At 37.8% G+C, this 16371-nt stretch overlaps 1 protein-coding gene across 1 annotated transcript in view; it reads left to right on the plus strand.

Annotated features, from left to right (window-relative positions):
- The window catches only part of CHM (CHM Rab escort protein), a 214332-nt gene that overhangs the window by 65002 nt on the left and 132959 nt on the right, over positions 1–16371 (plus strand). Inside the window, exons 5-6 of the mRNA XM_068963181.1 lie at positions 11651–12038; positions 13787–13903. Of these exons, the coding sequence (XP_068819282.1) occupies positions 11651–12038; positions 13787–13903 (505 nt within the window). The remainder of the gene's footprint in view (positions 1–11650; positions 12039–13786; positions 13904–16371) is intronic.

Here is a 16371-nt window from a genome sequence, read left to right on the forward strand (position 1 = left end):
GGGCTTCCCTGGTGGTTCAGTGGTAAAGAATCTGCCTGCTAATTCAGGAGACACAGGTTTGATCCCTGGGTTGGGAAGATCCTCTGAAGTAGGAAATGGCAACCCACTCTAGTATTCTTGCCAGGAAAATCTCATGGACAGAGGAGCCTGGCAGGCTACAGTCCATAGAGTTGCCAAAGAGTTGGACATGACTTAGTGACTAAACAACAATAACAACAACATAGCTAGGCTGAATATTAAAATAAAATAGCATAAGTCCAATTCTCACAAATTCTATAAAGAACTACCCCGATTGTTTTGCTTTATGAGTGCTTTGTTACCTTGGATGCTGCTAGTAATAAATGAGATAACCTGTAGTTTGGGCCAGAAATACTTCTGCTATACATAGATTATTTTTCTTTGAAACAAATATTATGATTATTACAGTTGACTTATGGAAGGGAAGAGTAAAAGGACTATAGCATTTATTGGATATTATCTTTTTGGCAACTGCTGTAACTGTGTTCCTTACATATTTTATTTCATTCAGTTTCACTTAATCTGTGCTACATCAGGGAGAGCCAGAGATGGGACAGGCAGGATTTCAACCCACATCTATCTAACTCAAAAGTTTGTGCTGTTTCCATTGTATCACAGTGTATTTCAGGCATCAGATAAATAAATATATGTGTGTGCATTAAGGGAACCATTAAACCAAGTGAATAAAGTATTTTCTTTGTGAAGATTAGCACGTACAGAAGTACATTTACTTACTTAACTTACTAGAATATTATTTAGTAGTATAAAGTAGTTACATCTATAATGGGGAATTAAAGTGCCTAACTCCCAGTGTACAGAAGATGAGGGATAAATCCAGTATCCTTTAGTTGTTGTGATTGTAGTTAGGACCCCACAGGATATTTTTGTAGTTTATGTGAGAGAATAAAAACAACTACTATTTCTGGTTTTAAACATTCAACAGACTATGAAAAAGCACAATACATTAATTCACACTCAATTCACAAAAATCCAAAGAGTTCTTAGGTGAAAGATGTTGTTGTTGTTCAGACTCTCAGTTGTGTCCAACTCTTAGTGACCCCATGAACTCCAGGCTTCCCTGTCCTTTACCATCTCCTGGAGTTTGCTCAAGGTGAAAGATGGTTGCTTATTAATGGCATAATGTCATGTAGTTTCTTTAGTGAGAAGAGATTTTATGTTTCTAAAATATTGGGAAGAACTCGTGCTTTTTCTGCCCTGTTTCATTTTTGCATAATACTGAACATGATTTCCCCTTTTCTGATATGATAATATTAAAGCAGGATGAAAACTTGCTTCTTAGACTTATAAACGAACCAACTCTTTCATGGATTGATACTAAAATAAAGACATTGTTATAGGCATCTAAAATTCTACTTATTTAATTTATTTTAGATTCTAGAATTTTATAAAGGTAGCATGAGCCTCTTTGACAAAAATGTAATAATACCAGTAAGAAGAAAGAAATACAAAATTTTAAAAACTGAAAAATCACTTGTAAGTTACAGGAATCTATGGTTTACCACTATATAACAGCAAGTTTGTTTTAGGCTACAAGTGACACAGTGTCCAATTAAAAGTGGTTTAAAAGTAGATGTATGGGTAGGTGGGATGGTAGGCTGGTAGGTGGGTTGGTTGGTTGTTACATAATTTGCTAATTGAAAATCTTAATCACATCAATCTTGGGGTAGTTGCCCAGCACTTTTCTTAGCTTTCCATCCAGAGTTACAAGATGATTGCCATGATACGAACAGGTTTTCACACAACAGAAACCTCTAAATGTGAAACAAGGGGAGAGAGGTTTTTTTTCCTATCATGTGTGTGCTTTTTTTTTTTTCTGTTATAATTTATACTGGGGAGTCTTTACCAAAGCCCCAAGTTCTCTCTTATCTCATTGGCTTAAACGAGATAACCTGCTCACTTTTAAATCAGTCACTAACAAAGGACAATAAAATTACTAAAGTTGGTTTTAATCAGCCATGATCCATCCCCTAGTTCTGGAAATTGCAACTCTTATGGTGCTGAGGAATAGGATATGGTTGTTAAAAAGACAGCCAATAGTATCTGCTCTGCTGCTGCTGCTGCTGCTAAGTCGCTTCAGTTGTGTCCGACTCTGTGCGACCCCATAGACGGCAGCCCACCAGGCTCCCCCATCCCTGGGATTCTCTAGGCAAGAATACTGAAGTGTGTTGCTGTTTCCTTCTCCAATACATGAAAGTGAAAAGTCAAAGTGAAGTCACTCAGTAATCTGACTCTTAGCAACCTCATGGACTGCAGCCTACCAGACTCCTCCATCCATGGGATTTTCCAGGCAAGAGTACTGGAGTGGGGTGCCATTGCCTTCTCCAAGTATCTGCTCTACATCACCTTATATTTTTTCCTTGGAGAAATATGACAAGAGATTGACATTTCAGCTATATTCTAATGTGCATGTTAACGTTTTAAGTTGTTTACAAATTAGGGAATAAATCTATCAATATGTTATATTGCATCAATTTAAAATTGATTACAGTAGATTTTTTATACATTCCTGGTTTTTGGAACAGCAACTTTTGAACAGTCTGATTTTTTGTAAATCTTATTCATAATCATTAAACATTTATTTGCAGAAATTAACAGATGGGTAACTGTGTAGTATATACTGTGCAATCAAAAGTAAATGGCTTGGGATTTCCCTGACAGTCCAGTGGTTAAGACTCCATGCTTCCAATGGAAAAGACAGAAGTTGGATCCCTGTCAGGGAACTGAGATTCCACGTGCCATGTGATGTGGCCAAAAACTTAAAACAAGAAAAAAGTGAATGGCCTTAGAATAAAGTGCATATATCAAAGTAAAGAGTATAATTTCTGCAACAAGCTGTGCTGCGAAGAGGAAAGGTGCAAATAACTGAAAAATAGTGAGCACCTGTGCTGAATACATTAACCGGTTGGTTGACAATTTTTCATTTGACTTATCTGAAAGTGTGACTGTTACAAGGCATTAATAACACATATTCAATTTGAGGCATTCCCTTGTTGCTACCATTAATTGGTAACAATACTAGATAATATCAGAATTTATACCCCTAAAACTCCCCTAAATTCAGATTGTGCCTAATGCATTAATATAAGCTCTTATTCAGTTGAAATTAGGTAAAACTATCTAAAAAATATTGTTATACTGTATTGTAAATGTCCCTTGAAATTCAAATTATCAATATAAATGACACTGGATTTCATTTGTCAATTTATTTTCATATTGAAAATTTTGATAAGAGCTAATGGTGCATATTTTTTTAAATTTATATGTTAAAATCAGTAGTGTTTTAGAACTCAAAAATTTTTTTGAAAATTCATAATCCAGCCACAGTCATGTACAACTGGCAATTGTGTTTTTATACTTTTTAGATACTTTAAAGTTAAGAAAATTGAGTTATTGTTCGGGAGTGTTCTTCAAAAGGTTGAATTATTTTATTTTTAATTTTTTTAATTGGAGACTAATTACAGTATTGTGGTGGTTTTTGCCATACATTCACATGAATCAGCCATGGGTGTACATGTGTCCCCTCTCCTGAACCCCCCTCCCACCTCCCTCCCAATCCCATCCCTCAGCGTTGTCCCAGTGCACTGGATTTGAGTGCTCTGTTTCATGCATAGAACTTGGACTGGTGATCTCTTTCACATATGGTAATATACATGTTTCAGTGCTGTTCTCTCAAATCATCCCACCCTTGTGTTCTCCCACAGATCCACAAGTTTGTACTTTATATCTGTGTCTCTTTTGCTATCTCACATATAGGGTCATCATTACCATCTTTCTAAATTGCATATATATGCATTAATATACTGTATTGGTGTTTTTCTTTCTGACTTCACTCTGTATAATAGGCTCCAGTTTCATCCACCTCATTAGAACTGAGTCAAATGTATTCTTTTTAATAGCTGAGTAATACTCCATTGTGTATATGTACCACAACTTTCTTATCCATTCATCTGCTGATATTTAGGTTGCTTCCAAGTCCTGGCTATTGTAAACAGTGTTGCAATGAACATTGGGGTACACGTGTCTCTTTCAATTCTGGTTTCCTCAGTGTGTATGCCCTGCACTGGAATTGCTGGGTTGCATGGCATTTCTGTTTCCAGTTTTTAAAGGAATCTCCACACTGTTCTCCATAGTGGCTGTACTAGTTTGCATTCCCACCAACAGTGTAAGAGGGTTCCTTTTTCTCTGCACCCTCTCCAGCATTTATTGTTTCCAGACATTTTGATAGCAGCCATTCTGACCAGTGTGAGATGGTACCTCATTGTGGTTTTGATGTGCGTTTTCTCTGATAATGAGTGATGTTGAGCATCTTTTCATGTGTTTGTTAGCCATCTGTATGTCTTCTTTGGAGAAATGTCTGTTTAGTTCTTTGGCCCACTTTTTGGTTGGGTCGTTTATTTCTCCAGAATTGAGCTGCAGGAGCTGCTTGTATATTTTTGAGATTAATTCTTTGTCAGGTGCTTCATTTGCTGTTATTTTCTCCCATTCTGAAGGCTGTCTTTTCACCTTGCTTATAGTTTCCTTTGTTGTGCAAAAGCTTTTAAGTTTAATTCGGTCCCATTTGTTTATTTCTGCTTTTATTTCCAATATTCTGGGAGGTGGGTTATAGAGGATCCTGCTGTGATTTATGTTGGAGAGTGTTTTGCCTAAGTTCTCCTCTAGGAGTTTTATAGTTTCTGGTCTTACATTTAGATCTTTAATCCATTTTTGTTTTATTTTGTGTATGATGTTAGGAAGTGTTCTAGTTTGATTCTTTCAAAGGTCATGGACCAGTTTTCCCAGCACAACTTGTTAAAGAGATTGTCTTTTCTCTGTTGTATATTCTTGCCTCCTTTATCAAAGATAAAGTGTCCATATGTGCATGGATTTATATCTGGGCTTTCTATTTTGTTCCGTTGATCTATATTTCTGTCTTTGTGCCAGTACCATACTGTCTTGATGACTGTAGCTTTGTAGTATCGTGTGAAGTCAGGCAGGTTGATGTTGGAGCCTTTGACATTGTCCCAGAGGTTTCTGGGGTTGTCCTCATTTCTTTTAATTCTTTTTTCTGTTTTCCTCTCTGCTTCATTTATTTCCACCATTCTATCTTCCACCTCACTTATCTTCTCTTCTCCCTAGTTATTCTACTGTTGGTTCCCTCCAGAGTGCTTTTGATCTCAGTTATTGCATTACTCATTATTGATTGGCTCTTTATTTCTTCTAGGTCGTTGTTAAACATTTCTTGCATCTTCTCAATCCTTGTCTCTAGTCTAAATCTGTAACTCCATTTTGTTTTCAATATTTTAAATCATGTTAACTATCATTATTCTGAATTATTTTTTAGGTAGACTCCCTATTTCCTCCTCTTTTGTTTGTTTTTGTGGGCATTTATCATGTTCCTTTACCTGCTGAATATTTCTCTGCCTTTTCATTTTGTTTAGATTGCTGTGTTTGGGGTACTCTTTCTGTATGTTGGAAGTTTGTGGTTCCTCTTTGTGGAGGTTGTTCCCTGTGAGTGGGGTTGGACGAGTGGCTTGTCAGGGTTTCCTGGTTAGGGGAGCTTGTTCTGGTGGGTGGAGCTGAATCTCTTCTTTCTGGAGTGCAGTGAAGTATCCAGTAGTGAGTTTTGGAGTGTCTATGTGTTTGGCATGTCTTTGGACAGCCTGCACTTTAATGCTCAGGGCTGTGTTCCTGTGTTGCTGGAGAATTATCATGGTATGTCTTGCTGTGGAACTTGTTGGCTCTTGGGTGGAGCTTGGTTTCAGGGTAGGTATGGAGGCTTTTAGATGAGCTCTTGTCTCTTAATTTTCCCTGGAATCAAGAGTTCTCTGATGTTCTCAAGTTTGGATTTAAGTCTCCTGCCTCTGGTTTTTAGTCTTATTCTTACAGTAGCCTCAAGACTTCTCCATCTATACAGGACAGATGATAAAACGTCTAGGTTAATGGTGAAAAAATTCTCCACAGTGAGGGACATCCACAGAGGTTCACAGAGTTACATGTAGAAGAGAAGAGGGTGGAGGGAGATAGAGGTGACCAGGAGGAGAAGAGGGGAAGTCAAATGGAAAGAGAACAATCAAGCCAATAATCACACCCCTAAGTGAAAATGGATACTGAAGATTAGATCCTTAAAGGTACAAAATTGATAACAAATACCAAAAGCAAAGATTAAAAAATCTAGAGTAGATGTTAGCCTCTCAAAAATATAATATTAAAAGTACAAAACAAAATGAATCAAAAAAATAATAAAATATATATATGAAATTTGTTTTAAAAATAGGATCTTTTTTTGGAAGCTAATAGTAGGTTATAAAAATGAAAATTAAAGGAGTAATAAATTACTTGTTTCACCTTGTACTTGTTATCAAGGTCTATAGGCCTCTTCCAAATCTTGTCAATGTTAACTACAAGGTTTTAGTCTCTTGCACCTGTCACTTCCAGAGCTTTTCTATGTTCTTTTTTTTTATTTTAGCTTCCTCTGTTTGCAAGTCACTTCAGTGACTAATTTCTGCCCTGATACAAGGGGGTGAAGGTGGTCATTTATTTAGGTTCACTCGTTCAGTTGTGTTGTGGGGAGGGAGGAACACTGTATTTGCAAACAAATATCGCTGCCGTGTGTGGGGAGTGCTCGCAGTGTATGGACCACACTGGGTTTGCCCCAGCTCACAGCAGCCTGTGCTTTTGGGTCTGCAACAGCTTAGGCTCTAGGTTCTCTGCAGAGTACTGTCCAAAACAGACCTTGTGTTTCATGCACTTCCCATGTCTAAGCTGCTCAGGTACAGGTTCTCAAGTACCCTGCAAGGGCACAGACTTGGTTCAGCTTGTGTTTTGTGCCCTTCCCAGGTTCAAGCAGCTCAGGTGATCAGGTGCTTGGTGAGCACACTGTCCCAGGTGGACTGTGCATCTTAATCACCTCCCCTGTCCTGTCTGCTCAGTTTCCCAGGTTTGCTGTGAGAGCACTGTCTCAGGTGTGCTGTGTGTCTCCTCTAGGGAGCTGATCTCAGGCTGTGACCCTCTTGGCAGATGTCAGCCGTCCAGGATCCTGGAAAGATGTGGTTAGCAATGGGAGCCTGCTCACAGTTTGGTGGAGGATGCAGGTCTCTGGGTGCCCCTTGCCTTCATGCTCTGGCTGTGGCATGACTGCCTCTCTGCCTCCTGCAGGGGGAGGGGCCTATACACAGCGGGCTAGCTCTCTTTTCGTTTTCGCTCAATCCTCTGTTCTGTGAGTCTTTTGAGGAAAGTTCTTTCTCTCTCTCTCTCTTTTTTTTTTTATTCTGGCTATCCCACAGTTTGGGTTGCTTTCTGACCTTAGCTTCCTCAGATTGTCCTCAGGGCATTCAGGCCTGGTCCTTACCCTAAACATGTAGCCTGCGCCTCCCTGTCCAAACCCTGCTCACTGGTGGCAGACACGAGTATCTGGGCTGCTTCTCCACTGGCAGTTGTGGTTAGGTGCGTATTTTGTGGGTTTTTTTGTTTTTTTTTCCTCCCGGTTATGTTGCCCTCTGAGATTCCAAAACTCCCCACACATCTGCTGGTGAGAGGGTTTCCTGGTGTTTGGAAACTTCTCCTCCTTCATGACTCCCTCCCCGTGGTGGGTCTCCATCACTAACTCTTTTGTCTCTCTTTTTGTCTTTTATATTTTGCCCTATCTCCTTTTGAAGAGAATGGAATGCCTTTCTGGGTGCCTGGTATCCTCTGCCAACATTCAGAAGTTGTTTTGTGGAAGTTGCTCAGCATTTAAATGATCTTTTGATGAATTTGTGGGGGAGAAAGTGGTCTCTCTGTACCATTCCTCTCCCATCTTGGGTGAAACCAAGGTTGAATTATTTTAAGAAAACTTTTTTTTAACCAAAGTACAAAGTTTTTTTTTTCCTTTCTTAATTTTTATTTTTACTTTATTTTACTTTACAATACTGTATTGATTTTGCCACACATTGACATGAATCCACCACAGGTGTACATGAGTACAAAGTTTTTAATTTGAGGGAAGCTAAGTCTTTTTGATGAATAGAAGTTTGTATGATGAGAAATTAAATGGAGTTTGGAGAGTTTTCTAGTGTCTTTATAACTTCTAGTTAGGTATTAAATTCAGTGTTGACAGAACTCTAAAAATATTGTAGTTGTTGTTGAAAAGTAAGGATGGTATTGTGTTTCTGTTGCATATGTTTTTCATAGTGTTAGGTATTTCACTAGATTATGATGTTCAGAATAGTAAAACTTAATAACTTATGGATATGGAACATATTTACAAAGAACAACTCCTTTTCTGAAACTTATACCCTTAAGTATTTGGACTTCTGTTTTCCAGATTGTCCAGTACTGGTTAATGCATTTCATTCCCTCTAGAAAGCTCTCTTTCTGAGAATATAATTGAGAGCCACTAACCAGATCAATTGGTGTGCTCAATTTCCATGTTGTCATCATCATTCTGTCTTATCTATAAAGTATAATTAACTATCCTATCATTTCATAGTTTAATGTTTAGGCATGTAACATTTTGCTGCTAGTTGTCACCTCATGCAACACACTTTGGTTTCCTGGTTTTCAAAAAAATGAATGTGAATACAAAGCATGAACAATTCTGTAGAAAATACACAAATCCCATTTCATATTATCACTCTTCATTTTTAATGTTGCTTAATGGCAATTGTGCTGTTACTTGGTTATGTGGCCAAAGAGCTTTCAACATGTGATGTCAGAAAAACCTAAGGACACATGTTTTGAATTGCCTGTTTACCTGTGGGAAATTTAACAGTATCTTATATTTTATTAATATCTTATATTTGATTAACCTTTTAGCACTCATGAGGCTTCCCTTGTTGCTCAGCTGGTAAAGAGTCCACCTACAATGCAAGAGACTTGGGTTCAGTCCCTGGGTTGGGAAGATCCCCTGGAGAAGGGAAAGGCTTCCCACTCCAGTATTCTGGCTTAGAGAATTCCATGGACTATAGAGTCCATGGGGTCACAAAGAGTTGGACACAACTGAGTGACATTCACTTTCACTTTGGCGCTCATGGGAAATACTCTTCATATATGTTAGGTCATTTATCTTACAATAGCCTCATGAAAGTTAAGGTAAATGAATGATCTTCCATTTCATAGATGGGGAATCTCAGGGATTAAATGACTTGCCTAATATCTACTAAGTAATGCATCCAGAACTACAACTTTACCCACTACAGTTTCCTAAATCTGAAAATCTTGACATTAATGATATCATCCTTTTTTCATTATATTTAATTGAAATTACTAGATTATAACAAGTAGCATGATATTTTCTTTCTTTTTTTATTTTTTATTTATATTTTTGTGTTACTTTACAATACTGTATTGGTTTTGCTGTACATTTACATGAATCAGCCACGGGTGTACATGTGTTCCCCATCCTGAATCCCCCTCCCACCTGCCTCCCCATCCCATCCCTCTGGGTCATAACGGTGCACCAGCCCCGAGCACCCTGTATCATTCATCAAACCTGGACTGGTGATCCGTTTTACATATGATAATATACATGTTTCAATGCTATTCCGCCAAATCATCCCACCCTCGCCCACTCCCACAGAGTCCAAAAGACTGTTCTATACATCTGTGTCTCTTTTGCTGCCTTGCTATAGGGTTATTGTACCATCTAATCCTCTGTCGTCCCCTTCTCCTCCTGCCTTCAGTCTTTCCCAGCATAAGGTTGTTCCCACTGTGTCAGTTCTCCACATCAGATGGTGAAAGTATTGGAGCTTCAGCCTCAGCATCAGTCCTGCCAATGAATATTCAGGACTGATTTCCTTTAGGATTGACAAGTTTGATCTCTTTACAGTGCAAGGGACTCTCAAGACTTCTCCAACACCACCGTTCAAAAGCATCAATTTTTTGGCATTGAGTCTTCTCTGTGGTCCAACTCTCACATCCATATGTGACTACTGGAAAAACCATAGCTTTGTCTAGATGGACCTTTGTCGGCAAAGGAGTGTCTCTGCTTTTTAATATGCTGTCTAGGTTGGTCATAGCTCCTCTTCCAAGGAGCAAGTGTCTTAATTTCATGGCTGAAGTCACCGTTTGCAGTGACTTTTGAGCACAAGAAAATAGTCTTTTGCTGTTTCCATTGTTTCCCCATCTATTTGCCATGAAGTGATGGGACCAGATGCCATGATCTTCGTTTTTAGAATGTTGAGTTTAAGCCAGCTTTTTTTACTCTCCTCTTTCACTTTGATCAAGAGGCTGTTTAGTTCCTCTTCAGTTTCTGCCATAAGGGTGGTGTCATCTGCATACTGGAGATTATTGATATTTCTCCCTGCAATCTTGAAGAAACAGTTAACATAAGCCTAATTATGGAGACTTTGACTTGACAAATTACGATTTAAGCGATGCCATGTTGGAAAGTAGGTGAGATGAGACAAAAGTTAGTAAATAAAAAAGGTGATTTTGTTTAGAGACTGATAGAGAAAGATTTTATAGGGGTAGAGTTGAGATTTGATTTAAGAACTGCTCTTAGGTCTCAAGCAATCAATTAGCAGATGGTTATTTCCCACAGCCTATCATGTATGAGGTAATTTTAGTGTTGAATAGTAGCGCAACTCAATGAAAATGAAGGATCTGTAGAGGATAAAACACATCATGGAGAGATAATGGTGCATGCTGAACAGGAACTTTTTGTGTCAATCAAAGCAGTAATGGACTGAGAATATGAACTCTAGTGGTAATATTGAAAGTGGGGCTTCCAGTAAAGTAATAGACATTAATATTGAAAACAGCGAGAATCAGTTCAGAAAGATCCTGTTAGATACCACATTGTGATATGTCAATGTACACTTTTATAGCAGCTTTTTAGCTTTGTCACACCTCATATAATGGTAATAATCTTTGATACTTACTGTTGAGCATTTATGTGCCAGGCTCTGTACCAGATTCTTCACTTGTGTTACCTCATTTAGTCTTCAGAACAACCTGGTGAGGTAGTTGGTATTATCTCTATGTTATAGACGGATAATTTGCATCAGAGAGGATTAAAAAACTTGTCTACATTCACAGAGTTATCTAGTCATAGAGTCTGGGTTTGAACCTCAATCTATTTATTCTGAAGGATGAGCTTGTAAGCACTGTGTTGATTTGTTTCTAAAGTGCAATTCCTCTGTCTGCCTTAACTTCTTAAAAAATGCACGTGATTAATATATACATGCATACTGTATAGCACTCAGTATTCTGTAATATGGGGAAAATATCTGAAGAAATGAATATATGTACATGTATAACTGAATCACTTTGTTGTACACCTGAAATTGATACAATATTGTAAATCAACGATACCCCAAGACAAACAGAAATAAATTATAAAAATAAAAATCTGCTTTTCAGATACACACACACACACACACACACACACACACATGACATGCCTGCTAAACCCTGAAATCTTTATGTATATTTTTTCAGATGTTAATTATGTTTCATATTGTGTTAAAACCTAAACAGATGAATGTTTAATGTGTATGTCACATAAAGCAAGACATCCACTGAATTTGATAAAATAAATGAGGTAAAGAAATAAAAATTGCCATTAAAAGTTAAATGATATATATAAAAACGTACCCACGTATAATTACCACTTTGATTATTGGTGTGGATTATTATTGTAATTTCTCATCAGTCAGGATTTGCATGAAGATGTCGAAGAAGCTGGTGCACTACAGAAAAATCACGCTTCTGTGACATCTGTGAACTGCACTGAAGCTGCAGATTCTGCCTGCCTGCCTATAGAAGATGAGTCATTAAGAAGTACAAGCTGTGAAATACCGGCAGAACAAACTCCAAGCAGTGATCCAGAGAGAACCCTAGAAGTAAATGATGTTCAAGTGACAGGGGAAAAAGAAAACGATTGTGATGATAACACTTGTGTGCCCTCAACTGCAGAAAAGGAAACAAGTGAAAATGTGCCTGTGTCCAAAGACACAGCAGAACAGCCAAAGAAAAATCGGATTACTTACTCTCAAATCATTAAAGAAGGCAGGAGGTTTAATATCGATTTGGTATCAAAGGTAAGTAACAGTTTTACCCATCTTATCATGGAACTGTACTAATTTCTAATTGATTGAATAAAGCATCTGAGTCCATAAACCCAATTTTCATTATTTTATTCTTTGAAATGTAGAGTGTTTATTTTATAAAGAGATAGTATCTGAAATTTATAGTTCTATTAAAATATTCTTTAGACCTAAGTTAAAAACACAAGAATGCTCAGTACTGTATCACATGGTTACTTCTGTATTGGAGCATGTACTCCACCCAAATATTCTCCTATTACATGGACACTTTGAATTCTATCAAGAAAACATGTCTAATGAATCTAATTACGGGTCCATGTTATTATAGTCAATCTATTAAATAAACTTCTTTTTAGCCCTTATTTATATAGTAACTATTTTGGCATCTGTATAATGATGAACATTTTGAATAAACTGATGCATTTCAAAAATAATTGGCTCAGATGTGAGGGCTTTGGAAGATAATTTAATAGTAATTTGGGCAGGGAGGTTGGGAAGGATGCAACTGCCTTCAGTTTGTTTTTTTTTTTTTTAATTCCCATTCTTACCTCTAATGTTAGTCAACATGAATTCAAAGGTGGTCCCCAAATCTTTGGAGCATGCAGTGTTGCACTGGATTTATAGGAAGCAAGACAAATTTAGTGCAAAAGAATAGAAAACACTAGTAAGATAAAATAGTGGCTATAAAATGTTATAATATAGGGCTGGGTGAAAGTAGAGAGACCAAATACCATAAGTTGAGGGCAAATGATGAGAAATTGCAAAGAAGTTGGAGAGGGTAGTGAATAATATCAGACTAGGATTTTTTATTTAATGTGCTCTCTTGAAGTTCCATGTTATAAAGAAAGGAAGTAATGCTCCTCCTATTTTGCTGATCTAATCATACATCCATCTTGCTGGTCTTTTTGAACCTGATGCTTGAAAATATATCTTTTTACTACTCATTGTTTCTTCCTGATGTAGGTCGCTGTGCCTGATTCTGCCTTGGTCTGAGTTGGCTACTGTCTTGGTCCTTCCTCATATTTCTGAGCTATCTATTCCACCTAATTTGATCCTGGCATGCTTTGAAATTTACCATTCTTTCCATGTTACCTTGGCAGTTAGTTTCTGGGTAGAAGTTTAATCATAGCCCACCCATAGTTTTCTTGTCCTCATGAGAAGAAAAGAATTTTTTTAAAAAAGAAGAACACTGAAGTAGTCAAGTGAGAAATAGGTTTTGTACTGAAAATTTCATTTTGAATTAGTTAACTTGGATTTTAGAAATTAATACAGTATATATGCTGGATGATACTTTATATATGATGTAATGTTCTTACCAGAGTCTGAAGAGGTGCTCTATAATTAAACATATTAATATCCTTCTCCAGGAGATCTTCCCAACCCAGGGATCGAACCCAGGTCTCCCACATTGTAGGCAGACGCTTTACCATCTGAGCCACCAGGGAAGAGCCCAATGTGTATGGATATTCACACTAACTAGGACAAACAGGTGTAAGAGCCCTGTATCAGTTTGGGTCAGTTGTGAAAAAGCTTTAGATTCCAGAATTATTTGGATTCTTGAATTTCAGATAATCAGTTGTGAACCTGTAATAAATTGTGTTATATATTATAATATTAATAGGTATAATACTTTTTGTAAATAATTTTAAATATAACAAAATTATATATCTTTATTCTGTTTTTATCAGTTTTTCCAATATTTCACCTTTTATTTCATTCTCTGAAATATTTTCTTTGTGCAGCTATTATATTCTCGAGGATTGCTGATTGATCTTCTAATCAAATCTAATGTTAGTCGATATGCAGAGTTCAAAAATATTACCAGGATTCTTGCATTTCGAGAAGGAAGAGTGAAACAGGTACTGTGCTGAGCAAGGATGGTAACTGAGTATGAGTTTAAGTTGCTATGTTGTGTTTGGGAAACTAGTAGTGAAAATGTTAGTTGCTTAGTAGTGTCTGACTCTTTGTGACCTCTTGGTGTAGCCTGCAAGGCTCCTCTGTCCATGGGATTCTCCAGACAAGAATACTGGAGTGAGTAGCCATTCCCTTCTCTGGAGGATGTTCCCCACCCAGAGATCAAATCCGAGTCCTTCAGCATTGCAGATGGGTTCTTTACCATCTGAGCCATCAAGGAAGCCCCATTTTGTTTAGGAAGGATAGACAAATAAGATTGTTATTTTCCTGGTGAAGCAGCAAACTTAAATGCAGAGTTCCAAAGAATAGCAAGGAGAGATAAGAAAGCCTTCCTCGGTGATTAATGCAAAGAAATAGAGGAAAAGAATAGAATGGGAAAGACTAGAGATCTTTTCAGGAAAATTAGAGATAACAAGGGAACATTTCATGCAAAGATGGGCTCAATAAAGGAGAGAAATGGTATGGACCTAACGGAAGCAGAAGATATTAAGAAGAGGTGGCGAGAATACACAGAAGAACTGTACAAAAAAGATTTCCATGACCCAGATAATCACGATGGTGTGATCACTCACCTAGAGCTAGACATCCTGGAATGTGAAGTCAAGTGGACTTTAGGAAGCATCACTACAAACAAAGCTAGTGGAGGTGATGGAATTCCAGTGGAGCTATTTCAAATCATGAAAGATGACACTATGAAAGTGCTGCACTCAATATGCCAGTAAATTGGGAAAACTCAGCAGTGGCCACAGGACTGGAAAAGGTCAATATTCATTCTAATCGCAAAGAAAGGCAATCTCAAAGAATGCTCAAACACACAATTGCACTCATCTCACACGCTAGTAAAGTAATGCATAAAATTCTCCAAGCCAGGCTTTATCAATATGTGAACCGTGAACTTTCAGATGTTCAAGCTGGTTTTAGAAAAGGCAGAGGAACCAGAGATCAAATTGCCAACATCCGCTGGATCACGGAAAAAGCAAGAGAGTTCCAGAAAAACATCTATTTCTGTTTTATTGACTATGCCAAAACCTTTGACTGTATGGATCACAATAAACTGTGGAATATTTTGAAAGAGATGGGAATACCAGACCACCTGACATGCCTCTTCAGAAACGTGTTTGCAGGTCAGGAAGCAACAGAACTGGACGTGGAACAACAGACTGGTTCCAAATAGGAAAAGTAGTACCTCAAGGCTGTATATTGTTATCCTGATTATTTAACTTATGTGCAAAGTGTTTAATGCAGAGTATATCATGAGTAACGCTGGCCTAGAGGAAAAACAAGCTGAAATCAAGATTGTAGGAGAAATATCAATAACCTCAGATATGCAGATGACACCACCCTTATGGCAGAAAGTGAAGAAGAACTAAAGAGCCTCTTGATGAAAGTGCAAGAGGAGAGTGAAAAAGTTGGCTTAAAGCTCAACATTCAGAAAACTAAGATTGTGGCATCTGGTCCCATCACTCCATGGCAAATAGATGGGGAAACAGTGGAAACAGTGGCTGACTTTATTTTCTTGGGCTCCAAAATCACTGCAGATGGTGATTGCAACCATGAAATTAAAAGACGCTTCCTCCTTGGAATGAAAGCTATGACCAACTGAAAAGCAGAGACATTGCTTTGTCAACAAAGGTCTATCTAGTCAAGACTATGGTTTTTCCTGTGGTCATGTATGGATGTGAGAGTTGGACTATAAAGAAAGCTGAGTGCAGAAGAATTGATGCTTTTGAACTATGGTGTTGGAGAAGACTCTTGAGAGTCCCTTGGACTGCAAGGAGATCCAATTAGTCCATCTTAAAGGAAATCAGTACTGAATATTCATTGGAAGCTCTGATGCTGAAGGTGAAACGCCAATACTTTGGCCACCTGATGCAAAGAGCTGACTTATTTGAAAAGACCCTGATGCTCTCATTTGTGGAATTCCATCACCTCCACCTCTCATTTGAAAGGACCCTAGGAAAGATTGAGGGCGGGAGGAGAAGGGGACAAAAGAAGTTGAGATGGTTGGATGGTATCACCAACTGGATGGACATGGGTTTTGGTGGACAGCGGGAGTTGGTGATGGACAGGGAGGACTGGCGTGCTGTGGTTCATTGGGTCGCAAGGATTTGACTTAGCAATTGAACTGAACTGAACTGATTATTTTTAACAAATGCAAATAGTAAGAGATTGCCAATTAAAATGTCTAATGTTAATTTTCTGATGATTTATTCTGTAGCTTGATGCTCATGTTGAGAAAATGTTAATTTTAGACAGCATTGCTAGACTGAGCTGTCATTTCTTCCCAGTTAGGGTTCACATGCTGGTGGCTTTTAATAGCATCGGGAGCAACTTGGAGTAATTAAGTAAGGGAACTCACAAGTTAATTAACTCTGAAGTCAACAGAGATGCCAGTAGAACTGGTGGAAGGTTA

This window comes from Capricornis sumatraensis, chromosome X (assembly GCF_032405125.1).
Source record: "Capricornis sumatraensis isolate serow.1 chromosome X, serow.2, whole genome shotgun sequence".
Lineage (NCBI taxonomy): Eukaryota > Metazoa > Chordata > Mammalia > Artiodactyla > Bovidae > Capricornis > Capricornis sumatraensis.